This window comes from Mus caroli, unplaced genomic scaffold (genome assembly GCF_978045245.1).
Source record: "Mus caroli unplaced genomic scaffold, Mus_caroli_1 scaffold_2, whole genome shotgun sequence".
In the NCBI taxonomy this organism is placed as follows: domain Eukaryota; kingdom Metazoa; phylum Chordata; class Mammalia; order Rodentia; family Muridae; genus Mus; species Mus caroli.
The window spans coordinates 16,146,015-16,172,500 of NW_028227257.1; the positions used below are offsets into that span (position 1 = coordinate 16,146,015).

General features: G+C 46.8%; 1 protein-coding gene across 1 annotated transcript in view; it reads left to right on the plus strand.

Annotated features, from left to right (window-relative positions):
• The first annotated feature begins 6,875 nt into the window (after window positions 1-6,875).
• Jph2 (junctophilin 2) overlaps window positions 6,876-26,486 on the plus strand; it is a 70,425-nt gene continuing 50,814 nt past the window's right edge. Inside the window, exon 1 of the mRNA XM_029474390.2 lies at window positions 6,876-7,698. Coding sequence (XP_029330250.1) covers window positions 7,320-7,698 — 379 coding nt within the window. The 5' untranslated portion in view covers window positions 6,876-7,319. The remainder of the gene's footprint in view (window positions 7,699-26,486) is intronic.

Consider the following 26,486-nt stretch of genomic DNA (forward strand, 5'->3'; position numbering starts at 1 on the left):
TCATAGTCCTCCAAAGGTCCAAACTCCAAGGTTCCCAGACTACACAGAGCCACTTAGGGTGACTGTAAAGATGCCATTCGAACAAGTAGTGTTTTATCTGTGGGGAAAGTATAGTTAGCAAGCGACTGAAAATGAATTCCCATGCATTCCTAAGCCTCTTAAGTTTTGTTTTGTTTTATAAAGAACAAAGTCCCAGTGACCTAATAACTCCCTGAAGGGGTCAAATCAGAGCAAAGACATGGCAAATTTGTGGGAGTAAGCTGTAAATTATTTGTATCCCTCAAGCTCATCCTCAAAACAAACTTTCTGGGTATAGTCTCACAAGCAGCATTAACAACACTCAGCAAGCAGAAACAGGAGTAGCTGAGTTCAAGGCCAGCCAGGGCTCTATGCCAAGACCCTGTTGTCTCAAAGCAAACATGAATATTGAGGTTTAAAATTAAACTGCACACCCAATTGGGCAAATTTCAGCTTAGTGTTCTTGAGAGCATCTGCCTTGTGGATGTGACTTGATCTTTGCCCAGGGGCCTAGAGAGCATGGTGTGTGTGTGTGTGTGTGTGTGTGTGGTTTTAATGAGTCCTCAGAAATGGATTCTGTAAAGACTGAGGCGAGGCCATGGATGCATATTCTGAAGAATGACTCCTAGTTTTCACATGCTTTTATTGATACTTCTTAACCAATTGGTCACTGGGGTGTATTTCTTGGTAGCAGGTGCTGGGAACACAACAGCGGGCAGAACAATTTCCTTGTCCATGGGGGAAAGGAGCAAAAGTGGACATGGATTAGGAAAGGATTAGGAGATTGGAGGAGTCTGCCTAGGGAGCTGAGATTTCTATTGCGTTTAAGGCAGAAGCTTCTGTGATAAAAGTGGCATTGGCTCTGAAGGAGTCGATGGGAGCTGCGTGGACAATTAAGGGAGAGTACCCTTGGTGGTTGGAAAGATGGCTTAGAGGTTAAGAGCACTGGCTGCTCTTCCAGAGGTCCTGAGTTCAAATCCTAGCAACCACGTGGTGGCTCACAACCATCTGTAATGAGATCTGATGCCCTCTTCTGGTGTGTCAGAAGACAGCTACAGTGTACTTATATATAATAAATAAATCTTTTATAAAAGTACTCTTGACCAGCAGAACCACTAGAATCTAAAGCCGTGAGGCCAGAGGTGCAGGGTGGGGTCAATTTGTGGTTAATCAGTGAGTGGTTTGAAAAGCTTTGGCTCCTAGTGAGTGAGGTTGCAGTTTGCTCGGTATGTAAAGGATGGAGACATGAAGAGTTAACTTTGACGATGGTCTCACACAGTTTCCCTGGATAGCCTAGGTTCACTCCTGCCTGAGCCTTCAAGGGTTACAGGCATCCTGCATGAGGATCCAAACACTGGACAGCGAGTAGTGCAGGAGCTATGTCTTGGAAGTATTACAGGTAGAGCAGAAGAGAGGAAGATAGGAATTAAGATGTCCTGGCAGCTTTTGAGAAGTTAAGAGCTGGCGCAGATTTGGGAGGGGGAACTGGGAATTTGGGTTTCCTGTCTGAAATGTATATTAGATGTGAGTTGCATTAATTACTGAAGTCAGGAGAGGCACAGCAGGAGAGCCAAACTTAGGAACTGTAAGTGTATGGATTTTTAAGAAATGGTGCTAAAGTAATATTTTAGAAGAAATAAGGGAGTATGTGTGAATGCTGGGCTTTCTGCTCATTTTGGGGGGGTCTGAAACTGTTAGAAATACCTGTTTGAAATAAACAATTTACTTTGGAAAAAGTAGATTGTTGTTAAAGCCATAAGAGAATACCTAGGCAGTGAATATATAGAAGTCAGAGGACAGGCACGATGGCTTAGGGTAAAGGAGCTTGCCTCTAAGGCTAATGGCTTTAGTTAAGTCCTTGGGACCCAACTCGTAAAAGCTACCCTCTGGCCTCTGTGTGCAATGTGTTCTACACCTGTACAAACACAAATAGATGTGATTTTAAAATTGACAAAGGAGCTAGAGAGATGACTCGGGTTAAGAGCACTGGCTACTCTTGCAGAGGTCCTGGGTTCAATTCCCAGCAACCACATGGTGGCTCACAACTATCTGTAAAGGGATCTGATGCCCTCTTCTGGTGTGTCTGAAGACAGTGATAATGTATTCACATACATAAAATAAATCTTAAAAAAATTAACAAAAGAGGTGGGCTCACACACGTGAGTGTGCACACACATAAACACAGTCAAGTAAGTTCTACGGTGATAGACAACTGTAGTCTGCTACTTAGGAGGCTGAGGCAGGAGAATAGTTTGAGCTCAGGTATTCAGGGGCTATCTGGGCAACATTGTGCAACTTGTCACAAAAAAAGAAAAACCAGGATTGAGTTCCAGGACACCCAAGGTACAGTGGTTGGAATGGGCAGGAGCCTGCAAGGCCGTGGGCTAACCAAAGAGGAAAACTCAAAAAGTCAACTGCAAAAGCAGTTTTAACAAGGGAGGTCTTGGCCGCAGACATGGGCAGACAGAGGAGCATCCATCTGCGGCAGGCCTGGATGGACCACTGTGGACACATTAGAACAAAGACCATCCTTGCTTTTCACGGAGTCTGGGAGGGGTGTGAACCCAGTCTGGATACAAAAGGGTTCCCGGGAAGATGGGCCTTCTCTCTCCAGGCCTTCAGAAGTCCAGTGCCCCTCTTCTTTTTGCAGGTTCCCTCCATCCTGGGCTCCCTGGGAAGGAAGTAGAGAAAAGGCATGATTGCCTCTGACAATATAGAACCAGACTGTGGCAAAAATCTTGGCAAGAGATAGAGTTTTTCCCCCCACAAAGATTTAGTGTGAAGTTTTGCCTGAATATGTATGTCTGTACCACATTCGTACAGTACCTAAGGGCATCAGATCCTTTGGGACTGGAGTTACAGAGGCCGTTGTGAGCTACATAGGTGGTAGCATTCAAACCTAGGTTCTTTGCAAAAGCAACAATTGCTTTGAACCTCTGAGCCATCTTTCCAACACCATACTTTTTGTTTTGTTTTGTTTGGTTTGGTTTTTTTTTTTTGTTTTTCGAGACAGGGTTTCTCTATGTAGCCCTGGCTGTCCTGGAACTCACTTTGTAGACCAGGCCTCGAACTCAGAAATCCGCCTGCCTCTGTCTCCCGAGTGCTGGGATTAAAGGCGTGCGCCACCACGCCCGGCCATACATCTTTAAAAACAGTTTAAATTCATAAAAAGCTTAGTAAACTTTTTGAAGAACCTTTGGTTTAAGGGAAGTCAGCTGTAATACACACATAGCCACAAGAGGGCGTACTCCCCTCAAAATTCACAGGATTGAAAAGTCAGCTGTAATACACACACAGCCACAAGGGGGCGTACTCTCCTCAAAATTCACAGGATTAAAATGTGAGGCAAAGGTGGTTGAGGGGAGAGCCATAGTTTTCAGAAAAGCTCAGCTCTGGCTGCGCGGTAAGGCCAATGCCAGATTCTGAAATCTGAATTTTGTTTGTGAAAGATCAACGTGTTCCTTTATTACTGATCTTGTCTGTCTGTAGACACACCTCAGGGCGTCCTTCAGAGGAGTCCTTCAATGTCAGGGATTTTGTATTTAGTCTTTCTTTGGTGATTATCTTATTAATCATAATGGTCTGAAAAGCATTTTGTCGTGTGAAAGTGGTATAATAGCCAGTATTGCTTAAGTGTTTAATGCCTTCAAAATATGAAGCTTATTTATTTAATACTCGTGAATATTTTGCCTAGACGCTGTCTGTGCACCGTGTGCTTTCCTGGTGCCCACAGAGGCTAGAAGAGGGGCTTGGATCCCCCAGAACCGGAGTGACAGATATTGTGGGTGCCAAGAACCAAACCTGGGCAGACCAAACATATGCAAGAACAAGTGTCCATAACCACTGAGCCACCTCTTCAGTCCCTGAGGAGTGTGAGCCTCGTCAACAGAGACCCTTGTAACGCTACCCTGGTCACTTCAAGAGACTGTGATTATCCTTCATGCAAGTGTTGATCCCAGGCGAGTTCTGGAGATGCCGGACCTACCTTGATTTAGAGAGATTTGGCAATCAGTCTGAAATTGTAAGCTGGCTCATCTGGGTGGAGCTGGGAGGTGTTTTTGTTTGTTTTTGTTCTTCCAGTACTGGTTGAACTTAAGACCTCATATTACCATACAAACACACGCTTCATTTTTTATTTTGAGGTGGGTCACATGAAGTTGCCCAGGCTGGCTTTGAACTCATTTATTATATAGCCTAGTAGGTGTTGAACCCCTATCTCAGCATTCTAAGTTTCTCAGTAACTACAGCTGTACCCCTAGGCACAGCTCCGGACTGGGATTTGAATATACATCTAGCTCTCAAGCTTCCTGCTTGTGTAGAGTAAACGTATGCAAACCTATAAATGTCATCAAGAAACCATTTCAAAACGGCACAGCGGGCCTGGCGCGATGGCTCATCAGGTTATGGCTGTTGTTACCAGGACTGGTGACCTGAGTTTGACCCGAGACTCACAAGATGGAAGGACAAAATGGACTCCCTCAAGTTGTCATCTGACCTCCATATATGTGCTCTCTCTCTCTCTCTCTCTCTCTCTCTCTCTCTCTCTCTCTCTCACACACACACACACACACACAGTGTTATATAATAAATAAGGGGCTGGAGAGATGACTCTGTGCTTAAGTGGAAGCACTGCTCTTGCCAAGACTCTAGTTAAGTCCCCAGCATCCACACCAGGTGGCTCACAATCATTTGTAATTCCTAGTTCTAGGGGATCCACCACTTGGCTTCCCAGGCCACCTGCACTCATGTACACATAATTTTTTTTAAATAAATCTTTTAAAAATGAATAGATAACATTCTCAGTGTTTTAAAGTCAGAGATGCTCAAAGCAAATGGCAGCCACCCAGGTCTTCTCCCTTGAGGACTGAACTCCATTGGTCTGGGAAGGACTGTGCAATCTGTGTTTTTGTGATTGTAGCTGATTCTTCTGCACGGGCTCCATCACAGGGAGCTACTGGGAGTGAACAGGGATAAATGCATATGAATGGATCCCTTCCTGGGTTGCAGCTAACCTAGATCAGCCAGGATTGTAGTGATTGACGGACTCTCAGAGACAATCACTCTCTATTTGACTGTCCATTTCCTTGTCCTGTGACTGCCTATCTGGAAAGAGTTTGGAAAAGAATGGGGGGGGCAGGTGTTTTTAGTGGGGGAACTGCCTGATCAGGCTGAAGGTCCACCTGGACAGGGTGCCAGCCACCTGGCCGAGATGATGGCTTGTGTGGAGGCTGGTACTGAAATGTGGACCAAGAGGACTTTGTAAGGTCAGTGGCTACATAGTCATGAGAAGCAGCAACTAGCAGGGACCGTTATCAGCAGAGTGGAAAGCAGAGAACACAGTCTGCCCATTTCTAAAACAAGGAAATGAATGCAGTGACGTTCAGTGGCCAAAAACATCATGGGATTTGGGAATGCGTCAGACAGACATGGTAGAAGTCAGATAACTGTCTCATGCTCCTTGGACCTCAGCTTTTTTCTTTTAGTTTCTTCTTCTTCTTCTTCTTCTTCTTCTTCTTCTTCTTCTTCTTCTTCTTCTTCTTCTTCTTCTTCTTCTTCTTCTTCTTCTTCTTCTTCTTCTTCTTCTTCTTCTTCTTCTCCTCTCTCTCTCTCTCTCTCTCTCTCTCTCTCTTTCTTTTTTTCTTTCTTTCTTTGGTGATTTCTAACCTTCCTCCATTCCAGCCATGCTATGAACACACACACGCACGCACACACACACACACACACACACACACACACACACACACATACACACACACACACACACATACACACACACACACACACTTCCATGAGCAGGAAGGAGATTTTCCTCCCCTCTGCACTCCTCACACAGGCTGTGGGCTGTGGTGGAGTGAGATTCATTTTAGAAATATTCAGGATCGTTATTTTTGCAATATTCCCCTTCCCAAGCTTGCTTCTGCCCCAGCTCCTTAAGAGCCCATAAGGCCAGGCTTCAGAGGCTCCTGCGGCAGGAGCAGAAGCCTTTGGTGAATTTCTAGCACCCAGGTCTTCACCAACTTCCAGTAAGAAGAAATAGATCTCCAAGACAATGAAGACACCGTGGTCTTGGCTGAGGACTGTCAACCCTGGAAGTGCTTTCCACCCCCCAACCCCCTCTCATGGGTTCTGGGGTTCGATTGCATGACAAGTACTTTATCAACTGATCCATCTCCCCTGCCTCCTGAACTGGTTCCCTTTATCAGGGTTCTCCCCCAGTTTCCTGAGCTAGGGCTGGGGTGGGAATGTGAGCCCAGAACTCCTGCTTGTTCGAGTTTGCACTGTGGCTAGACCCTCTCTGCTCATTCTGAGCTCCACTCTGCTTTCAAAGGCGTATGTGCAACCGTCCTCCATTCCTTTCTCTGTAGGTCACTGGATTCTTCAATGGGATTGGCAGAGGGACCAAAGCCCCAGGTCCTGCCTCGGCATGCTCCAAGTGTTAGGGCCCCATGTCTGCCACCCCCTGAACTCTGGGGATACAAAGTGGCCCTGGATAAGATGATCTGCTGGTCTCCGTCTCTTCTCCCTGCCTGCGGAACCTGGGGACTTCTAGATGGGAGGCAGCTCTGATCCACAAGAAGGCAAGCCACCAAGTAGCTAAGCTGTCCATGCTTGGTTCTCAGATTTCCTGCTCAGCCCCCTAGGGCCACTGCCTGGGTCTGCAGGCCCAGCGGATTGGAAGCCCCCCTCCCTCCCTCCCGCTCTGTGAAGGAGGCTGGGCCAGCCAGGGGGTTATTTTGGGAGCAGCTTCTGAGATCCAATGGCCTTGTTAGGGCAACACTGACCTTTCTATCCTGGGAGGAAGGCAGGGCTGGAGAAGGGGCGGGGCAGCTGGGAGATCTGAGCCGCACGCCCACTGGGGTGGATGAGAAGGGGGCCAGCGGCTGCTTCAGGGTGGGTGGCGGGAATTTAGCCTCGGCTGGGCTGCTAAACCGGGAACTGTCCCTCTTTGAAAAGACAGGACCCCTCAACTCCTTTCGTTGCTCTTCTTAAGGAGGGCACAGCGGACTCCATGGAAGCTGGACCTGGGACGCTTTGTGGGAACTTGGAGTCTCTTCGGTCGGCTTCCTTTTTAAGTTGCTGCCTTGTTGGGATGACTGAGGGGGCCTCCCAGCCATGGCACTGACCAGCGCCCCCACTGCTGACTTGGCCTTTGGGCTTTTGCTGCCTCTGTTGGCATCTTGCTTTTTGACACCTCTAGCCCGGTGGTGAGTCTAGGGGCTCAGCCTGAAGGTGCCTGGAGAACATCAGGTACCCCTACGCCCAAGCTGGAGGACGGAGGAGTTGTCAGGAGCGAGGATGAGATGAGCGGGGGCCGCTTTGACTTTGATGATGGCGGGGCGTATTGTGGGGGCTGGGAAGGGGGAAAGGCACACGGGCACGGACTGTGCACCGGCCCCAAGGGCCAGGGTGAATACTCGGGCTCCTGGAATTTTGGCTTTGAAGTGGCAGGCGTCTACACCTGGCCCAGTGGGAATACCTTTGAGGGATATTGGAGCCAGGGCAAACGACATGGGCTTGGCATAGAGACCAAGGGGCGCTGGCTCTACAAGGGGGAGTGGACGCATGGCTTTAAGGGGCGCTACGGAATCCGGCTGAGCACAAACAGTGGTGCCAAGTACGAGGGCACTTGGAATAACGGCCTACAGGACGGCTATGGCACGGAGACCTACGCAGATGGAGGTGAGTCTTGCTCATCCCGCAGAGCTTGAGGGGGGGGTCCTGAAGGGATGGTGGGGAACAGCAGTGTAACTACTGGCAAAGAAATAGATGGTCTAAGGTGATATTTCCTGTGTGGCGTTGAGTAAGCTACTCTGTCTCTCTGTATCCATTTTCTTATCAGAAAAGGTAGGGCAATAAGGCAGTTCTTGAGGACCGGCAGGACTGAAGAGTACAAGGCTGTTCTACAGATGGACACTTGATAGGATATAATCATTTCTCTTTACTCTCGAGGTATGTAAGCAGCTAGATTTTAGCTTGTGTTTTAGCAGAACTGGGGGCTGGCCTCAACTTTGCTATGAAAAAATTTTCATGGGATAGATCATAAGAGTGTTTATTCACTCATTTCTCCATCCATCTATCCATCCAACCACCCAACTTTCATCCACCCACACATCCACCCATCCATCCTTCTCCCATTTACTCATCCATCTACTCACCCATCCCATCCACCAACCCACCCATCCCTTCTTGCATTTACCCAGCTTACATATACCTGTCTATCCACCCACCCACCCACTCATCCATCCATCTACCCATCCATCCCTCCATCCATTCACCTAGCAGCTATTTACCTATTCATCCATTCACCCACCAACTCACCTATCCATGGATCCATTGATCCATCCATCCACCCACCCAGCAGCTATTTACCTGTCCATCCATCCATTCATCCATCCATCCCTCCATCCCTCCATTTACTCATACATTCTTTCATTCACCACATATTTCTAGACAATTGCTCCATATTCCCAGCCTTTTTCACTGCATATTTTGGTGGGACCTCCTATTTGTCTGTTATTGCCCAAATGATGAGATACAAAAAGGACATAGACTCTGGCTTCAAAGATAGGCAGGCCGGCCAGCATCTCACTCAAACATGATAGAGTGGTGGCAGAAAAGCGCAGGCACATCTGAGGGGCAGGGGGAAGGCTTTCAGAACACGACTCCTGAGCTAGATTTTTGGTGAGGGAGGTGTGATCACAAGAGTAGGAGATGGAGACTATCCCAGCAGAGAGGGGACGGACGTAAAGAGGGTCAGAGAATGTCATAAGATAATGAGGAGTTTTCTGAGGCAAAAGAGCACTGGGAAATGGCCTTACCTTACCTGCAGGTGTGTCTTGGACGTGTTGCTGGCCTGGGCCTTAGTTGCTCATCCATACAATGGGGCACTTAGGGCATCAGTACTGCTCAAAGCACGGGCAGTGAACAAGTAGTGCCAGCATCTAACCCACAGCAAAGGTACAAGTTCAGGGTTCATCAGACCTTCCGACCAGCACAGGGAGCAACAAAGCCTGTTTGAACAGGCTCAGCGGAGAGTTGTCCCTTTACTGGTACCATATGTTAGTTCAGCTACTTGGAAGGCTGAGGCAGGAGGATCATTTTATAGCAGCTTGTCAGCATAGTGTAACTCTGACAAGGAAGGAAGGAAGAAAGGAGGAAGGGAGGAAGGGAGGAAGGAAGGAAGAAAGGAGGAAGGGAGGGAGGGAGGGAGGGAGGAAGGGAGGGGATCGGGGTGAGCGAACTATAGAGATCACTGCTCAGTGACTCTCGGCCTGTTTTGTATATATCACAAAATGAATGTGGTTTAGATTTATAATTATGCAAAAAATCTAAAGAATATTCCATAATAGATGAATGCATCTGTCTGGCATCCAGACATTTGGCTGTTGTCTCACAGAACCTAAAGCACTAACCTGCTAACTTCCCTGCAGTCTTTTTGTTGTTGTTGTTGTTGAGACAGAATATAGCTCAGGCTGGCTTTGAACTTGTAACCCTCCTATCTCAGCCTCCAGAGCACTGGGATTATAGACATGCTCCACCATGCCCCATGGCTCCTATGACTGGGGTATTTCCTGCTGTGCTGAGTGACTCAAAGTGGTGGCTCTTTATAAACTAAGTATTCCTGGCATATAAACCGCTTGTGGGATGTTGTAGTTAGGACAGATGCTGCACTGTGACGGAATATGGGAAAGGGGGCATTCTGAGGGTGGAGCAAGGAAGCAGGGCTAAGCAGCAGCGGCCCCCTGGGTGAGTCTGGGCAAGCTGAAGCCTACTGAGAGCAGCTTGGGATGCAGGCTAGGATCATGCCTGGGCTGAGGAGCCGCCTTCAACTCTGTCTCTCCAGCTTCTGAGTACACCTAGAATAGCTTCTAGAACTGGATGGAACGGGAATGAACTGAGGACAAATGCTGATGTCCTCGAGTCACCCACCAAACCTCCAACTAGATACACTTTGACTCAGCAGATGATCATATACCAGGCACTGGAGGTTGGGTAGAGAGCAAGCCTCAGTTTTCCCAGATATAAAATGGGCACTATCCTTGCCTGCTTATAGAGTATCAGTCATCTATGTAAAAAGGTACATGGCAGGTATGTGTCAAATATCCCTCCCGATCTCGTGTCTGTCTCCAAGGGCTTGGAGATCTGGCTGTGAATCACAGGGATACACATTCCTGGGGTGAGGTGAACATAGGACATGATGGGCTGATCTGCCAACACGTTCAAAAGGAGGAAACCTGGTCACTCCCGAAGCCAACAGCAGTAACCCTGTCATTGTGCTGTATCTAGTGCTAGGGGCTGGAGCAGGGAGCAGACACAGTCCACCAGAAGCCCCTGTTTAGTGAAGGAGACAGAAGCAAATATATATATATTTTTTTCTCAAGGTATCATTAGTGTCATTAATGCAGGAAGAGTGTGCATGAAGTAGTCTCAGATGCAGGGTTGGGAGGTCTAGAGAGAAGAGCTTTTCAAGCAGGGAGTGGAGACACAAAGGCTCTGAGGTGGGACCAGGCTTAGCCTGTCTGAAGAATGGGGAGAATGAGGCAGGAGTGCATGCTGGGACTGCAGGCATAGGCTGAGTGACCCGATCTGTGGGTCCTGGGTGTGAGCCCAGGTGTGCCGGGGAGCTCTTAAGGCCAGGTGCTCAGAAGACCAGCCACCCTGTTCTGCCCGGCCTTCTCCCTCCCATGAGATGCCCCCACATCCAGGGACTCTGGAGACCTTGTGGGTTCTATCTTCCAAGCCACACACAAAGTGTAACTGTCCAAATTTAGACGTGGCTGCTGCTTTGGAAAATGTCTTTAATCAAGCTGTCATCGGTCCCCTGAGGGTTTGTTAAGGACTTGCCCCTTGCCCTCTTCTGGATGGCACCAAGAGGGAGGTGGACCAATAAGATCCCACGATTGAGAGCAGGTGGGGGCCAGACAAGTCCAGGGTTATGACCCTGACCCACCACCGGGTTTATTTCTGAGCCTCACTTTCCTCATCTGTGAGACGAACCACTTCTAATCTCTCATGTGATTTAAAAATATTATTAGTACATTTATTGGGGGGGGGGGACAGGGCATATGTGACCACCAGAGCCTATGCATAGAGGTTAGAGGACAACTTGTGAGAGTTGGTTGTCTCTTTCCATGGTGTATGACCTGGAGATTAAACTCACATCGTCAGGGTCACAGGCAAGTGTCTCTCCACGCCGAGCCAGCCGTCCAGCCAGTTCATCTATTTCTTATGGGTAAATGGTAGCTGCTCTGGTTGCTACTAAGATGATCAATTCGTTTAATAAGCATATATATACTGTGTTTTGTAAAGCAAGTACTATGCTTTACTGTGAAGTGTAGAAAGAATGGAACAGTTGAGCCAGGAATGTAACAGGAGCCACACTTAGCCCAGTGGCCAGTGCTAGGCAGAGCCGGGTGAGGGACTAGAGTGTGAGGCTGGGACTTCACAGAGGACTTCCTGGAGGAGGTTGTGAGCTAAGCCCCTTCAACAGTGCATGGGTGAGCGCCACTTTTGGTTGAAAAGACAAAATCTACAAATGCCAGGAGGCCCAAAGCCTGAACATCTGCACCCATGCAGAGTTAAAACTTGCATCCTGTCCTGGATATTGAGAAGCTGCCTTGCCTTGTAGTCTGGTGTGACTAAACCAAAGCATATATCAGCTTCACGGACTGGAGGTGCCAACAGATGAATTTATATACATGTATATATTCAAATAGAAAGAACGGTAGATATAGAGCAGACATGACTGGGTCTTTCATGGAGAACAAGATAAAGCATTATTTCCTGGATAAAAGGTTACCTAATGCTGTGTTATGTATACGTTTGTGCAGAAGTATAATGTATAGACACATATATGTATCACTGCGTGTTGTAATCCCAGTGCTCAGGAGGCAGAAGCAGGTGGATCTCTGTGAGTTCCAGGCCAGCTTGGTCTACAAAGTGAGTCCAGGACAGCCAGGGCTACACAGAGAAACCCTGTCTTTAAAAAAAAAACAAACAGCCGGGCGTGGTGGCGCATGCCTTTAATCCCAGCACTCGGGAGGCAGAGGCAGGCGAATTTCTGAGTTCCAAGCCAGCCTGGTCTACAGAGTGAGTTCTAGGACTTCCAGGGCTACACAGAGAAACCCTGTCTCGAAAAACCAAAAAAAAAAAAAAAAAGGTACCATGGCCAAACAGGTCGGAGGTCACTGTTCTAAAGCAAGTTATCCAGAGCCTTCTTTGAAGGCCCTGCCATTCCCACCTCCACCCTCTCTTCCCAGCCTTGCTTTGATGGAAGGTTTAGCTCTTTAGCTCTGGCATGGGAAGGGGTGGGGGCGGGGAAGGCCCCTGGACTGGAGCCTCCTGGCGCCTCCTCTGCTATAGCCCTCATCCCTTCCCTGGCCATATAAAGTAAAGCTAAAAATAGCTGCTGACTTAAATAAAGCTGGTGCATGGTGACGGCCCGGCCCTGAAGGAGTAGCTCAGTGCTTGGCTACCTGGCCGCTTCCACCAGGAAACCTACAGATGCCTGCCTTTGAAAGACCCGTTCATGACCCTGGCTTTCTCTTTTCTCTTCTTCTCCCTCCTCCTCCCCCTCCCCCACCCCTCTCTGTCTCTGCTTTGGAGACAGAGTCTCTGAAGCCCTCAGCTTCCCAAGTGCTATGATTGTGTGTAAAAGCCACCCCTGGGCTGTGATCCTTGCTTTTTAAAACCCTTGACCTGAGGTCACTGCACTGCTAGGGTGTCTGCAGTGCACATGCGCATGGACAACCTGTCATTTCCCTGGGAGGTGTTTTCTCAGATAATCATCAGATTCTTAAAGTAATCTCACTCACAAATAAATCCAGTAACTAAGATGTGCAGCAGAGACAGGTACACTGGCGCACGTCTGTCATGCCAGAGTCAGGAGGAAAAGGCAGGAGGATTAGGAGTTCAAGGTTATCCTTGGCTATATAACTAGTTAGAGGCTAGCCTGAGCTACCTGAGGCCCTATCTCAAACCAGCAAATAAAGAATGCAGTGGGGGGGGGGGCTGGAGAGATGGCTCAGTGGTTAAGAGCACTGACTGCTCTTCCGAAGGTCCGAAGTTCAAATCCCAGCAACCACATGGTGGCTCACAACCATTCATAATGAGACCTGAAAAAAAAAAAAAAAAGAATGCAGTGGGAAGATGGCCTCTAAGTCCATTGTTTTCCATAAAACTAACATTACTAATAGTGATCTTGCAGTGTTTGCCATGTACTGGATGCCATCCTGGGCACGTGACATGGCAATGTAACTTTATGGGAAAGTATTGTTAATACCCCATTTTGCAGATGAGGAAACTGAGAAAGATCAAGGATCTCTGGTTAGTGAGAAGTAGCGATGGGGCTTGAAAATAGCAAGTAAGCTGGGCTTGTCTGGGCCAGTGGGATAAAGTGGGTAGAAGTGCTTGTCCCCAGGGCTGACCTTGATCCCCTGAACTCACAACAGTGGGAGGAGGGATTGACTCCTATGAGTTAGCCTCTGTGCTCCACGCATGTGCTATGGCATGCACGTACAATAAATCATACAATTAGTTAATGAATGAAATAAAATTTATTTTCAAGAATGAGGTGTTTTATGTCATTAAAAAGCATTTTGATAGATGGTAGACAATGACAGAAAAATAGACAGGATAACTGTCCTGATGGCGGACCCTGGATGTGTGCAAGGGTGGAACCCCGTGTTACCCACTTTGATGACTTGGTGGCCAGAGTATCTATTAGAAGTGGCTTAAGGGAGAAGCGGCTCATGTTGGCATGCGGTTCCAGAGGGTTCAGGCCGTTATGGCAGGGAAGGCATGCTGAATTCACAGCGTGGGAACATGCGGCTGAAAGCCTGCTCACCACATCATGTGCCAGGGAGCAGAGGGAAGGAGAGCGTCGTCTGCCACCCGTCTTCCTCCTTTCTTCTTTTACCCCCATAGTTCCCAGCTGGTGGGACGGGGACATCTACACTCAGGGTGGGCCTCCCCCATTCAGTAATCCTCTGGAAATGCTCTCACAGACACACACCCAAGAGGCATGTCTCTGCCCTCCCAGGGGATTCTAAACCTATCCTTATCTCTTTTGTGCCTGTGTGTATGTGTGTGCATTGTTTAGCATGTGTGTGCATTGTTTAGCCTGTGTGTGTGTGTATGTGTGTGTACAGCATGTGTGTATGCATTTAGTGTGTGTGCGCTTAGCATGCGTGTAGGTGTTTGTGCCCTTATGGAGTCTGTAGGTTGATCTGGAGTATCTTCCTCTGTCACTGTCCACCTTGGTTTTTGAGACAGTCTGTGTCTGAATGCAGAGCTCATGACTGGGCAAGGCTGGCTAGGGTTACAGGCGTGGGCCTCCACACCTAGCGTTTTATGTCCTGCAGATCCAAACCGAGCATCACAGCATGTCACATTTTCTGAGCCTGGCGTGCTATTATCCCATAGTTATGCTTTAAAGCAACATAACTTCCTTATTTATCCACTTGTGCCCCAAAAGAACATTTCTCTATTGTGCTTGTGCTTACGCAAGGACTTTACCAACGGAAACATCTTATATCTCTTCAAAATCACCCACAGATTTCAAAATGTTGACAGGAGACTTAAGTTAGGTTCTCCATGCGCCTGCAAGGCCAACTGCTTGTGATGCTCACCCTGACCACAGCAGGTTCCCTTTACCAGGCTTCGCTGCGTACCTGGCTCTGTGCTAAGAGCCTTATATGCATCATATTGCTTAGACGTCTTCCTAGCCTGTGCCTTTCAGATCTTCATGACTGCTACTCCACAGCCAGATGTGTATTTTACATACACTGCAATTCTCTACCTGTGCGCATCAGTGAAAGTGGAGAATGCAAACCAACCCTCCACCTCGTTTCTCTTTATCTGGGCCACGTCAGCTGCTTTCTTTGTTGTACCTTCTTGAGGAATTCAGTGATGCTCTGGCTTATGTAGAGTTCTTGGGATGGTTTGCCATGTGCTTTTATTATTATTACCATACCCTGAAAAGACGAGACCATTTCGTATGTCTTTGCCAGTCGAGTCCAGAACCTAACCTGCTACATTCAGGACCCAGTTTGCTCTTTCTTTTTCTCTCTCCCTTTCTCTCTCCCTTTCTCTCTCCCTTTCTCTCTCCCTTTCTCTCTTTCTTTCTCTTTCTCTCTTTCTTTCTTTCTTTCTCTCTTTCTTTCTTTCTTTCTCTCTCTCTTTCTTTCTTTCTCTCTCTCTCTCTCTTTCTTTCTTTCTTTCTTTCTTTCTTTCTTCCTTCCTTCCTTCCTTCCTTTTTCTCTCTCTCTTTCTCACTCTCTCTCTTTCTTTCTTTGTTATCTACTTCATTTTTTCCTTGCACAAAGTTAGTGACTTAAACTCATTTAGTCCAATGGATTCCAAACACACAAACTCAACGAATCTGTCTGAACAGAGGACCGAGCATCACAGCATGTCACATTTTCTGAGACTGGAGTGCTATTCTCCCATAGTTATGCTCTAAAGCAACATAACTTCCTTATTTATCCACTTGTGCCCCAAAAGAATATTTCTCTATTGTTATTCGTTTGTATTATTCCCAACGAGTCTAACCTCTTTCTGTTGCCGTAATAGCTTTATAACAAGTCTGTTTGTTTTACTTAAGACAGGGTCTCATCGTGTAGCCCTGGCTGTCCCAGAACTTGATACATAGCCTAGGCTGTTCATTTCTCAAGTGCTGGGATCATAGGTATGTGCTGTCACACACAGCCTAGAGTCAGCCTCAGAATTATAGTAAATCTTCCAGCTCTGTCCTTCCTATCCAATATTCTGCTGCTGTAGGTCACTGCTTTTCCACATTAATTATAAAATCATCCTGTCAGGTTCTTAAAACCAAAGGCAGCTGGGTTTTCATTGCAAGTTATTAGAGCTACAGATCAGCTTGAGAAAATAAACATTCTGGCAGCATTGAGTTTTCCCGTCCATGGACATTGTATAGATCCCAGGGATTGATGTCTATTCAGTTTCATGCAGCAATGCTGTGAACGTTTCAATTCCTACATTTAAAAAATGTTATGCCTATACATTTGGTTTATAAAACTGTCATTGCATTTTTTAATTTGCTGGGGGGGGGCACATACATGCCACCATGTACACACAGAGAGCCAACTTGGAGTCAATCCTCCCCTCCTACCTCGTGGGTCTCAAGGACTGAACATAGATTGTTGCGGCCTGCCCGCAGTCCACAACACGAACGGTTCAACTGAGAATGGCAGTTCGCTGAAAAGAGAGGAATCTAGACGGGGCGGAAGAAAGAATGGAGCTACGACAACATCCTGATCAAAGCTCAATTTTACTATTTCCAGACACTCGGTTATAAAGGAAGGGGGAGGGAACCCAATATCCCGCCAAGTAACTCAGGGTCCAGTAGCAGGACGAACATGTGTGTGCCTCCAGGCAGCAAAGGCAGGTTCCAGCAGTGGGCGTGGCAGGACGAATGAGCCGGTAGCTCCACCCTTGAGCAAGCAGGTTCCAGGCTGGGGGAAGGGAGGCCACATTTCCTCCCATTAGTTAACAAAACAAAAATAAAAAAAAGGGGGTGGCCTGAGGCAGAAAAATTATCTATGTTCAATAGTTCTGCCTGAGTTCTTAGGGCTAAAGAAAAAACCTGTTTCCGTGGGATTCCCTAACTTTTCTAATGGTAAACTGTATTTGGCTAAGACTGTCTTTATTATCCTAGTAAACCACTTAACAGAATAGGCTCTGACTTTATAATGCTAATTAGTGCTGAATAGGTAGCTATCTGTTTGCATTTTAAGTAGGGCGTTGGAACCCTGGCTGAGTTTAACTAAACAAATTTAGAATAACACTGAGCTGATAATCTTCCGCAATTTTGGGTGACAGGCAGGGGAAACAGTGAGAAGGGGTAAGACCAGCTCTTTAGTACAAGGCCAGTTGGCTTTTTTATTTGGGTGGGAGGCAGTGAAGGGCCTGCCCTTACGACAGCAAGGTCTCCAACCTCTCTCCCCCCTATTAATTAAGTTTAAATAGGCAATACTTAACAGAGGTGATCAAATGATTCTTTTCATCCATAGATGAGTGGGCCTTTAACCTTGACTTGGGTGGACATTGACCTGATTCCTCCCGTGAGCATTATAACAACTCACATCTGTGGCTCTTGGTATCTTTTGGGGAGGGGAGGCAGAGCCTTAAGTATTTTTGGTTTTTAGCTGGAATCAGATACCAACCTCTTTCAAATCAGGTGTGTCGCACAGGGAACTCAGAAACGGTCAAGCTGGACCTTCCCGCCACAGTAATCTCCTGCGCCAAGCGGTACCCATACTGTATTCATATGATTATGAATCAGTAGCGCAGTTCTGAGTTATGCGCGGTCTCTATATGAGACTTGTCAACCTCAGATTTAGCAAGGCCTAGACAAGAATTATGTCAGTATTAACACCATTAATTTTGGTTAAAATAGGAGCTGAAGGTCTTTCCTCTTCATCTCTGTTATTCTCAATAGCCTGACGAACTAAGGACACCTTGAAGTAACAGCAAGGGTGAAAAGCCAGAGGCCAGCTAAGGGACTAAGCCCATCTCTATCAAAATAAGAACTAATCTCTGTAAATATATATGAAATTTCTAGTTCTCTAGCTCTCTTGGTAAATCTAAATCTTATCTTAGACTGAAAAGCCACATGCTGGGATGTCCTTGGAAGGGAGATTAGCAGTACCACCTGTTTGCTCTTAGGGGCGGAGAACTGGAGAATGTAGATTGACCTGCTTGAGAAAAGGAAGAATTCTAAACAATGAGAGTGTAGCAATGTAAATTTTCTGTTTGGAGAAGTCAAGGTACTTTATTTAGATGCAAATTGTAAAACTAAAGTTAATCCGGCCTCTTGTAGGGGAATTGGCTCAGAGGAAAACAGTTTTTTTGTTGTTTTTTGTTTTTGTTTTTGTTTTTTTTTGAGAGCTTCCACTCCCAGCTGAAATCTAAGCACAAGAGGAATTTTAGTCTTTAGAATGATACTTACGAGAAGAGACAGAATCTGTGTTTACCTGACGAATTAATCTCTCTGGCAGCCACCGTGCTTCATCTTCATCTCGTGAAAAAACACAAACCGAGCCTCTTCCCCAGATTAGAACTGGATCTGGACCCTTCCATTTATTAGTCAGGGCGTCCTTCCATTTTACCAATGCATAAGAATTAGAAGTAACTGGGTGCCAGTGGCGTTCCGCTGCAGACTGACCTTTAATGTCAGTTTGCAAAAAGTTTAGGACAAATAAGGTGAAGGCAAGATGAGCCTTTGGTGACCTTGGGGGATATGCTCTGAATTAACTTTGCTAGGTAATTTAGAATATAGGAATCTCTAATAATTGAACTGAATATTAGACCAGTCTAAGATTGAGTTAGAATGGCTGGTCACACTGAAGAAGAGTGAAAAATCATTATGACTCTATTAAATGACTAATTTTACTAAGTCTGAATATACAGTCTCTGATGTACTATTGCCATAAAGTTAAAAGGCTAGAAGCTAGTCTAAACTGGAAAAATGACAAGCAAGGATTTAAGGTAAACTTCCCTTGAGAAGCATTAGTTAATAAAATACTTTCCACTTAGGAAACAATATATACTGAAAGATTAAAACTTTTGGCTTCTTGTAAAGAAGCAGAAACAATAAACATTTTTCTTACATAATGTAAAGCTATATTAGCCATACGTAGAGGCAAAATTTTCTAGTGATTACCAGTTTACTAGAAGCAAAAATCTTTAAATTTAAGCATTATTTTAAACATCTGAATAGATCTGTAACACTGTTAAAAAGAAATTTTCTTGAACACAGGGAAAAACTTTTTTAGGCATTGTTTGCAAAACAAAAGAAAGGGCCACAAGCCGCTCTGGGACTGCCCAGAGCCCTGTATTGACTCAAAGGTAAAATACTTATTAATCTGAGCATTAATCTTAAATTTGCAATCAAACTGCAAGCTGCAGTCAATGGAACAATGGCAGTTTTAACCATAATTTTTAAGTTTTTGTGCAAGGTTAGGATAATATCTACAACTTTGGGAAAGCAAAACCTATGTTTAAAACAATTTATCACTGTTAAAATCAATATTAGAAGCATTACTATCATATTACGAAGTTTGGATATCAATTAATACCTATGAATACCTATTAAAGCAAGCTTTAACGCTTTAATAAAGAGGCATTGCTTTATATCTTATCTTAAATTTTACTATTTAGGATAGGAACCACATTAATCATTTTTTGAGTTAAGAAGATCTTTTTCTGAGGAGGCCTTCTCTGATAGGCACTCCTCCTGAGATACCACAAGTTCCGCCTGAGGGCGATTTAGCCCTGGAAAAGTTGCATCTTTTATAGCATCATTTACAAGGCCAAGAGACCTAGGGTAAAATTATCTGTCTGATCGATATTCAGGGCCTCACCAACTTTCTCCCAGGTTCCACAATCTATCGTTTCTTCTTCTTTGAACCATGGACAACAGCTATCTATCTTATCTAAAAAATTTCTTACTAATTGTACTTCAAGCCTTACTCCTCTGGCCTGAAGCAACTCCTGGAAACTAAAAACAACCGCCTGATCCATGACTTTAAACCCTTCCTTCTTCCACCTAAGCAGTTTTCTAAAAAACTGCGGCACGCCGCCTGTCTCCGTATCTAGTTCCGATTAACGAACTACTGACCCCAAGCAGAAACAGTGTTGGGTCAGCACTGATTCAAACTTGATTCGTATCCTACCGCATCCTCAGCAACACTTTACAAAACTGAAATTTTAGGCTAGCGCTAGCATGTGTACCTGTCCGTTGCTCCGATGCTCCTCCGATACGAAGATCCTTTCCTTTCTTGTGGAGCTCCACACAGCAGTCGTTTCTCTTAGCATCCCTCTGCCATTCTTCAGGTCCCAGTTCTGGCGCCAACTGTTGCGGCCTGCCCACAGTCCACAACACGAACAGTTCAACTGAGAATGGCAGTTCGCTGAAAAGAGAGGAATCTAGACGGGGCGGAAGAAAGAATGGAGCTACGACAACATCCTGATCAAAGCTCAATTTTACTATTTCCAGACACTCGGTTATAAAGGAAGGGGGAGGGAACCCAATATCCCGCCAAGTAACTCAGGGTCCAGTAGCAGGACGAACACGTGTGTGCCTCCAGGCAGCAAAGGCAGGTTCCAGCAGTGGGCGTGGCAGGACGAATGAGCCGGTAGCTCCACCCTTGAGCAAGCAGGTTCCAGGCTGGGGGAAGGGAGGCCACAATAGATGGTCAGATTTCATGTCGAATGCCTAAAGTGTTGAGCACTCTTGCTGGCCCTGCATTTACTTATTTATTGACACTGGAAATAGAGCCTTGTTGTTGTTCTTGGTTTTTGTTTTTTTTGAGACAGGGTTTCAATGTATTACCCTGACTGTCCTTGAAGCTATAGAGATCTGCCTGCCTCTGCCTACCTAGTGCTGCTATTAAAGGTGTACACCACCCCTACCCCAGCAGGTATGTTAAATTTTATTTTTTTCGGGGGCTGGTGAGATGGCTCGGTGAGTACTGACTGCTCTTCTGAAGGTCCTGAGTTCAAATCCCAGCAACCACATGGTGGCTCACAACCACCCATCATGAGATCTGACACCCTCTTCTGGTGTGTATGAAGACAGCTACAGTGTACTTAGATATAATAATAAATAAATCTTTAAACTTTTTTTTTACCTATTTGATACTAGTTTATGGAAACAATTATTTTCTTTCTTTTTTATTTTTTCAAGAGATATTTTATGTCAATATGTGGGTATCTGCAAAATGAGCCTAGCACACAGAGGACAGAGGCATCAGATCTTTTGGTGTTGGAGTTACAGATGGTTGTGAGCCGCCTGATGTGGGTGCCGGGAACTGAACTCTGGTCCTCTGGAATAGCAGTCAGTGCTCTTACCTCCTGAGCTAGCATTCCAGCCCTGATATAATTGTGTCATGTTGACCTTAAATCCTCTTAGCTTGTTCAACAAATTTCTCAAGTCTAGTGGAATTCTTGCTTTTCAAATTTACAAGTAGTACCTTTAATTTTAAAATGTCTTGATAGAAAATAAAGTATAGAAATTCTAAGAGAATCTGATGGGTGTAGTAAAAATTTTGTTTTTTGTTTTTGTTTTTGTTTTTGTTTTAAACCACAGGAATACTGTAGGAATATGTTTTCATTTTAATCCCAGGACTGGGAGGGGGATGCTTCAGATTGTCCACAGCAGCTGACTGTGATTTGTCTGGTACTCTAGCAGGGGCGTGATTTTGCCAGCTGCAGATAGTTTCTGTGATTGTGTGATGTTTGTAATTCTGGGGGACTTTTCAGAGGGTATATAAATGCTAGGGCCCTGGGAGCCCATGGTTGTCATTGGTTGCTATTGAACACTGTTGGTCACTGTTGATCACTGTTGGTCCTGGTTTGTTAAGTAGTTGTGCGAAAAGAAGAAACAATGAGAAGAAATTAGATATTCTGATAGTGAAAAAATCAAACTTGCCCCAAAGAACTGGATGCTGTAATCAGCAGGAAGTAGTCTAATGACCCTGTCACCCCCTTTCCCATCTACCCTGTTTTCTCTCCTGTCTAGTGTTAGGATGTTGAAAGGGTGGAAAAGGGGCGGAGAAGGGTAGAAGAAAGAAGAACCCACAAAGTGGCCAAAGTCCAGCCTCAGATGGGAGATGCATTGTGCTTAGGCTCTTGGCGTTGGGGTTTAGAGCACATAAGGTGGTTGTTCAAGCTCCAGCTGTGCTGTTTGCTAACTGTGTGAACGTCACAAACCCTCCGATCTTCCATTTTTCTCTTCCCACCACGAGGGTTAAAGTTTCTCTTAACATATAATTGAAACAACGGGATGAGATAAGGTAGAGCCCTTAGTGTAATGTCCAGCACACATGAAAATGTGAGGATGCATCTTCTCCTTCCTGTGGTACCCTCCATATCCCTCAGGAGGAATTAACTCGGCTAGCTTGAATTGTAGCTGTTCTTATCTATGGGACAATATTTTTGAACACAGAAACCAGCCTTTGACTTTGGAAGGGTTGATAAACTAAGACAGTGATTTTCTCAGTTCTGCCCTGTGACCTGCCAGGGTAGATGGGACCTGTACCAGGCGTGACTCCGTTTCGAATGCGAAATCAGCATAATTTAACCTCATCTCAAGAATCTCATGTCACAGTTCCCAGCCTGGGATCAACGTGACTTAGTTGCTGTGGGCTAAGCTGAAGTCCAAGCAGCTTCCTGGGCACTCCAGGGAGGGAGAACCCCCTCAAAGACACGAGAAAGCGGACACAATCTTTCCTCTCTGTGCCTTGCTTCCGTGACTCATGCATCCGATTGGCGGAGTCGCAGCAGATGTGCCCGTCCAAGGCAGGCCTCAGGGATTCACTCAGCTTGCTGGTTTCCAGGGGTGGCTAATTCTGGGCCCCCAGCAGCTGTTCCCCAGACCAGCTCTGCTAGGCCGGCCACACCCTTGCGAGGAATGTCCAGTCTCAAATTCTGAGGGCTTCTGCTGAGAGGGTGGGGTGGAGGGGGCAGGGCGCTTCCTACCATAAGCCAGAGGGCTGTCCTTTTCCATCCTGTCCCTCTTAGCCAGGGCCATAGAGTGGGAAGACATGGAGGGCTGGTCTCCCTCCCTCCATCCTTGCCTTCCTCCCTTCCTCCCAGGTGACTTCTATTTCCTATCTAAGGGGCAGTCGCTGAGGGCTGAGGAACCAGGTGTGGATGGAGAACAAGTTGAAAAGCCACTCCAGGGCACTCGAGCCTCCTGGGCCCTCCCTGTCAGCAGTGATGAGCACTGGGTGCTTGAGGGAGCCTGAGCCCATGACAGCTGACCACCCTGCATGAGTGGAGTGAGAGACATGGTTAAGCTTGCGGTATACATGGCCAACAGGGCATGCTGTTCAGGAGTCACTGAGGTCCAACTCTTTACTTTCAAGGTGGAATCCTTACAGACCCTTCCTCACCAAGTACCCAGGTGTAACTTCCCCCATCGGGCAGGGCAGATGAACAGTGTGTCCCCTTGGTGGGGGCATGCAAAGAAGGACATTCATATAATGTCCCTGCCTAGGAAAGCAACAGGGTGTGTGTGTGGGGGGGGGGGCATTTTGTGAAGGGTTGCAAGAATGTGGCTTTTAGTCTGAGAAAAACAGGGACCATGAAAGGGACCAGTTGGCAGAGTTGTTCGGCGACTGGCATTCCACTGTTAGGATCATAAGAATAAATGAATAAAATTAAAGATTTTTCTTATTCCATTTTGCATAATTATTTTCTGTTGGTGCGTGTGCACCACAGTGCATGTGTGGAGGCCAGAGGCCACACTTCCCTTCTAGTGTGTGGGTCCCAGAGACTGAGCTCAGATCATCAATCTAGCTGGAAGCATCTTTACCCAATGAGCTGGCTTGCTGGCGCCCCAAAGCTGAAGAGAGACAGGATTTGCTTTGCTTTCAAGGGATGCCTTTAGCTCCAGAGTGGAGATGAGGCCAGGGCAGTGCCCATTCATGAGTTTTAGGCAGTATTCATGATGTAGGTGAGAGGGGCAGAGGCCTGGACCACCATCACCAAGATGGTAAGATATGGTACTGAAAAGGGAGGACTGGTAGGGTTTTGATGATATTATGACTGGGAGGAGAGAGAGAGAGAGAGAGAGAGAGAGGCAGTGGTGATGGTTCTAGGCTTTACATGAACTAAAAATAAATGGCCATGAGTTGGGTGAGGGTCAGGAGCTGAGTGTCTGGCACATGGATGAGAGATGCCCGTTAAGCCATTCTTGTGGGCCTGACGGCGGTGGGCTACCTCTGAACTCAGATCTTCTCCCTCGGACCCCTCTCCCCTGCATACTAAGTCAGCTCTAGTTTATAGTCTCAGTGTTGTTGGCAACCCTTGGTGTGCTGAGCTGACCCAAGCTTGACCAAGGGGCTTCCAACCAGACCACAGGCCTTGGGCTGTCAGCACCCAGGCAGTGTTGCTGAGTTAATCCTCAGCTTCTTGTGTGAGCCGTGGGGTGTCATCCGGGGCAGCAGCCTTACATGTGGGAGCGGCAGAGCTCTGAAGGCTAAAGAGACTTGGCATCTGTGACTGCAACCTGACCCTGCTCCTGGGAGCTGTCACCAATGCTACCAGCTCTTCTGCTCAGCGCTGTCTGTTGGTGATCCCAGGAAACCAGAGACTGTGGGGCTTTGATGGATGGAGGTGTTTGGAAACCATGGAAGGTTTCCAAACTCTGGTGCCAGCCTTGCAGGTGAGGCAGAGAGCAAGTCCTCTCAGGACCATTATGGGAGAAACACCACGCTGGCCAGACGCTAAGCAGAGGGACTGTTGAATGAAAGGCAAGAGCCCGTGGGACACAGTATACGGAGGCCAACCACTTACACCTCATGTGGAAACAAATCACAGGCATGCTAAGGGCACAAAAGCCATCTGGCAAGCATTGATTGAGTGTCTACCCTACTCTCTTCATTCTCAGAGACAGGAGCAATGGCCGAGTGGTAAACTGTCAGCCTTTCGCTCCACCCTGGGAGCATGCACTGCGTGTAGCAAATGGCCAGGACTGACCTAGGTTGTTGACAGTGGTCTCGCCTGGGGAGATGGGAGAGCATCTGTCCACATGTTTTTGTTTGGATATTTTGCAATGAGTTTACGTGCTCCCTTGGCAACACTCACAAGGTATGACTGTGTAGACAAGATAAGACATCTTCGAGGTGCAAAAAGAGGCCAGGGATGCTTCTCTCTATCTGTGTCAAAACACCTGATAAAAGCAACTTAAGGGAGGAGAGGGGGTTTGTGGCTTTTTTGAAGGCATGGGGTGGGAGGTGGAGCTCACAGTTTGAGAGGGAACAGTCCTGTCATGGTGGAGAGGGCTGGAGTAGCTTGGCTGGTGATGGTAGGAGTTTGCCAGGTGGCTTGTTCACATCTTGGCAAATCCAGGAGTTGGGGATGGGAAGGAGGCAGGGGGCAAAAGGCCTGCTTCAACCAACTCACCTCTACTGACCAAGCTCCCCCAACAAAAAACATCACTGCCAGCTGGAGACTAAAAGGTTTGGGATGGAAGGGGTGTGCTCAAGAGGGTCACTGAGAGAGACTACTGGGGAGTAAGGGGCTTATTAGAAAAGTTATTAATGCTATGTACAGACATACAGACAGACAGACAGCATGGCAAGGAGTCTGAGCACCAGAGACAGAGAACATGGTGAGGGCTCTGAAGACAGAAAGTTCAGGTGCACATGGCAGAAATGGGAGCCTCTTATTTCTTTCTAGGGATGGGGGAGGTTTCAATAACTGGTACCTAGACTCAGAAGCCCAGGCAGGAGGCAAGGAAGGGGATGGGCTGGGATGTGTGACCACCATTACCCTCTTAGATGTGAGTAAACTCACTTCTCTGGGGAGAACCACTAACATCAGGTCTGTGAACTAGGGACCGACAGGCACTGTCTTAGCAGGGCGTCTGTCAGGATCCTCAAGATGGGAGGGAAAGGCTACAGGGGCTACAGCCTGAGCGGCAGATGGAATCTGACATTACATTCTTACAGGGACTAGGTGTTCCAACACATGAGTCGTCCGGGACATTTGAGACTCAAATCCTAACAGAACATTTCCCAGAATCTAGACTCAGGGTCCCTCCTCATTTCTTCCTATTCTGAGACACCCTGCTTTTTGAAAGCGACAAGACAGGGGTGAGCAAAGCTGGAAATCTGGTTTCTTAGTCTCAGATGAGCTACTGCCTGGTTGTGCAGTCTTGGGCAAGTCACTCATTATCTGTCTGAGCCTTTTTGAGACTCCCTTTGGCAAGAACAAATCCTTTTGTTTGTTTGTTTTTTTGAGATGGGGTTTCTCTTTGTAACCCTGGCTGTCCTGGAACTCACTCTATAGACCAGGCTGGCCTCCAACTCAGAGATTCCCCTGCCTCTACCTCCAGAGTGCTAGCACTAGGCATGTGTCACCATGCCCAGTGGCCACACCTATCCTTAAAGGCAGATTGATTCCATACATCATTAACTTACTGGCAGTGTACAGATGTAGTGAGACCCTGTTAACATCACATCGTGGCTGATGAACAAAACCTGCGGTGGGCATAGGCTGAGACAGAGGTGGTCAGGTACCTTGCTTCCTCAGACAGGGTGATCTGCTCCCCAAATTTCACTCCAGCCACGACTGTTCCGAGATTCTCACGTCCACCAGGTTGTCTGTAGCTGTGTGGATGGCACATTTGGAGTAACCGACCACCTGAGATCCCATATTAAATACAGGCTCTGAGCCAGCTTTCACTGGCTCGCGAGAGCCCCGAGGTCATAACTGTTCAACCCATGGTAGCTTGACCAGGCAGGGGGAGGAACATTTACACCTCAGAATGGTGCAAATCAAAGCTTGTTTGCTTTTCCTGAAGAGTTGGCTCGCAAGCATGTCGACTCAGCGTCCTTGTCACTGGAGTTAGGGTCACCAGCCCTCTCGGTTTGCTCGGAACTGTCCTGGTGTTAGCAGGACACGTCGCCTCTGAGGAATCCGTCTGTTTCGGTCAT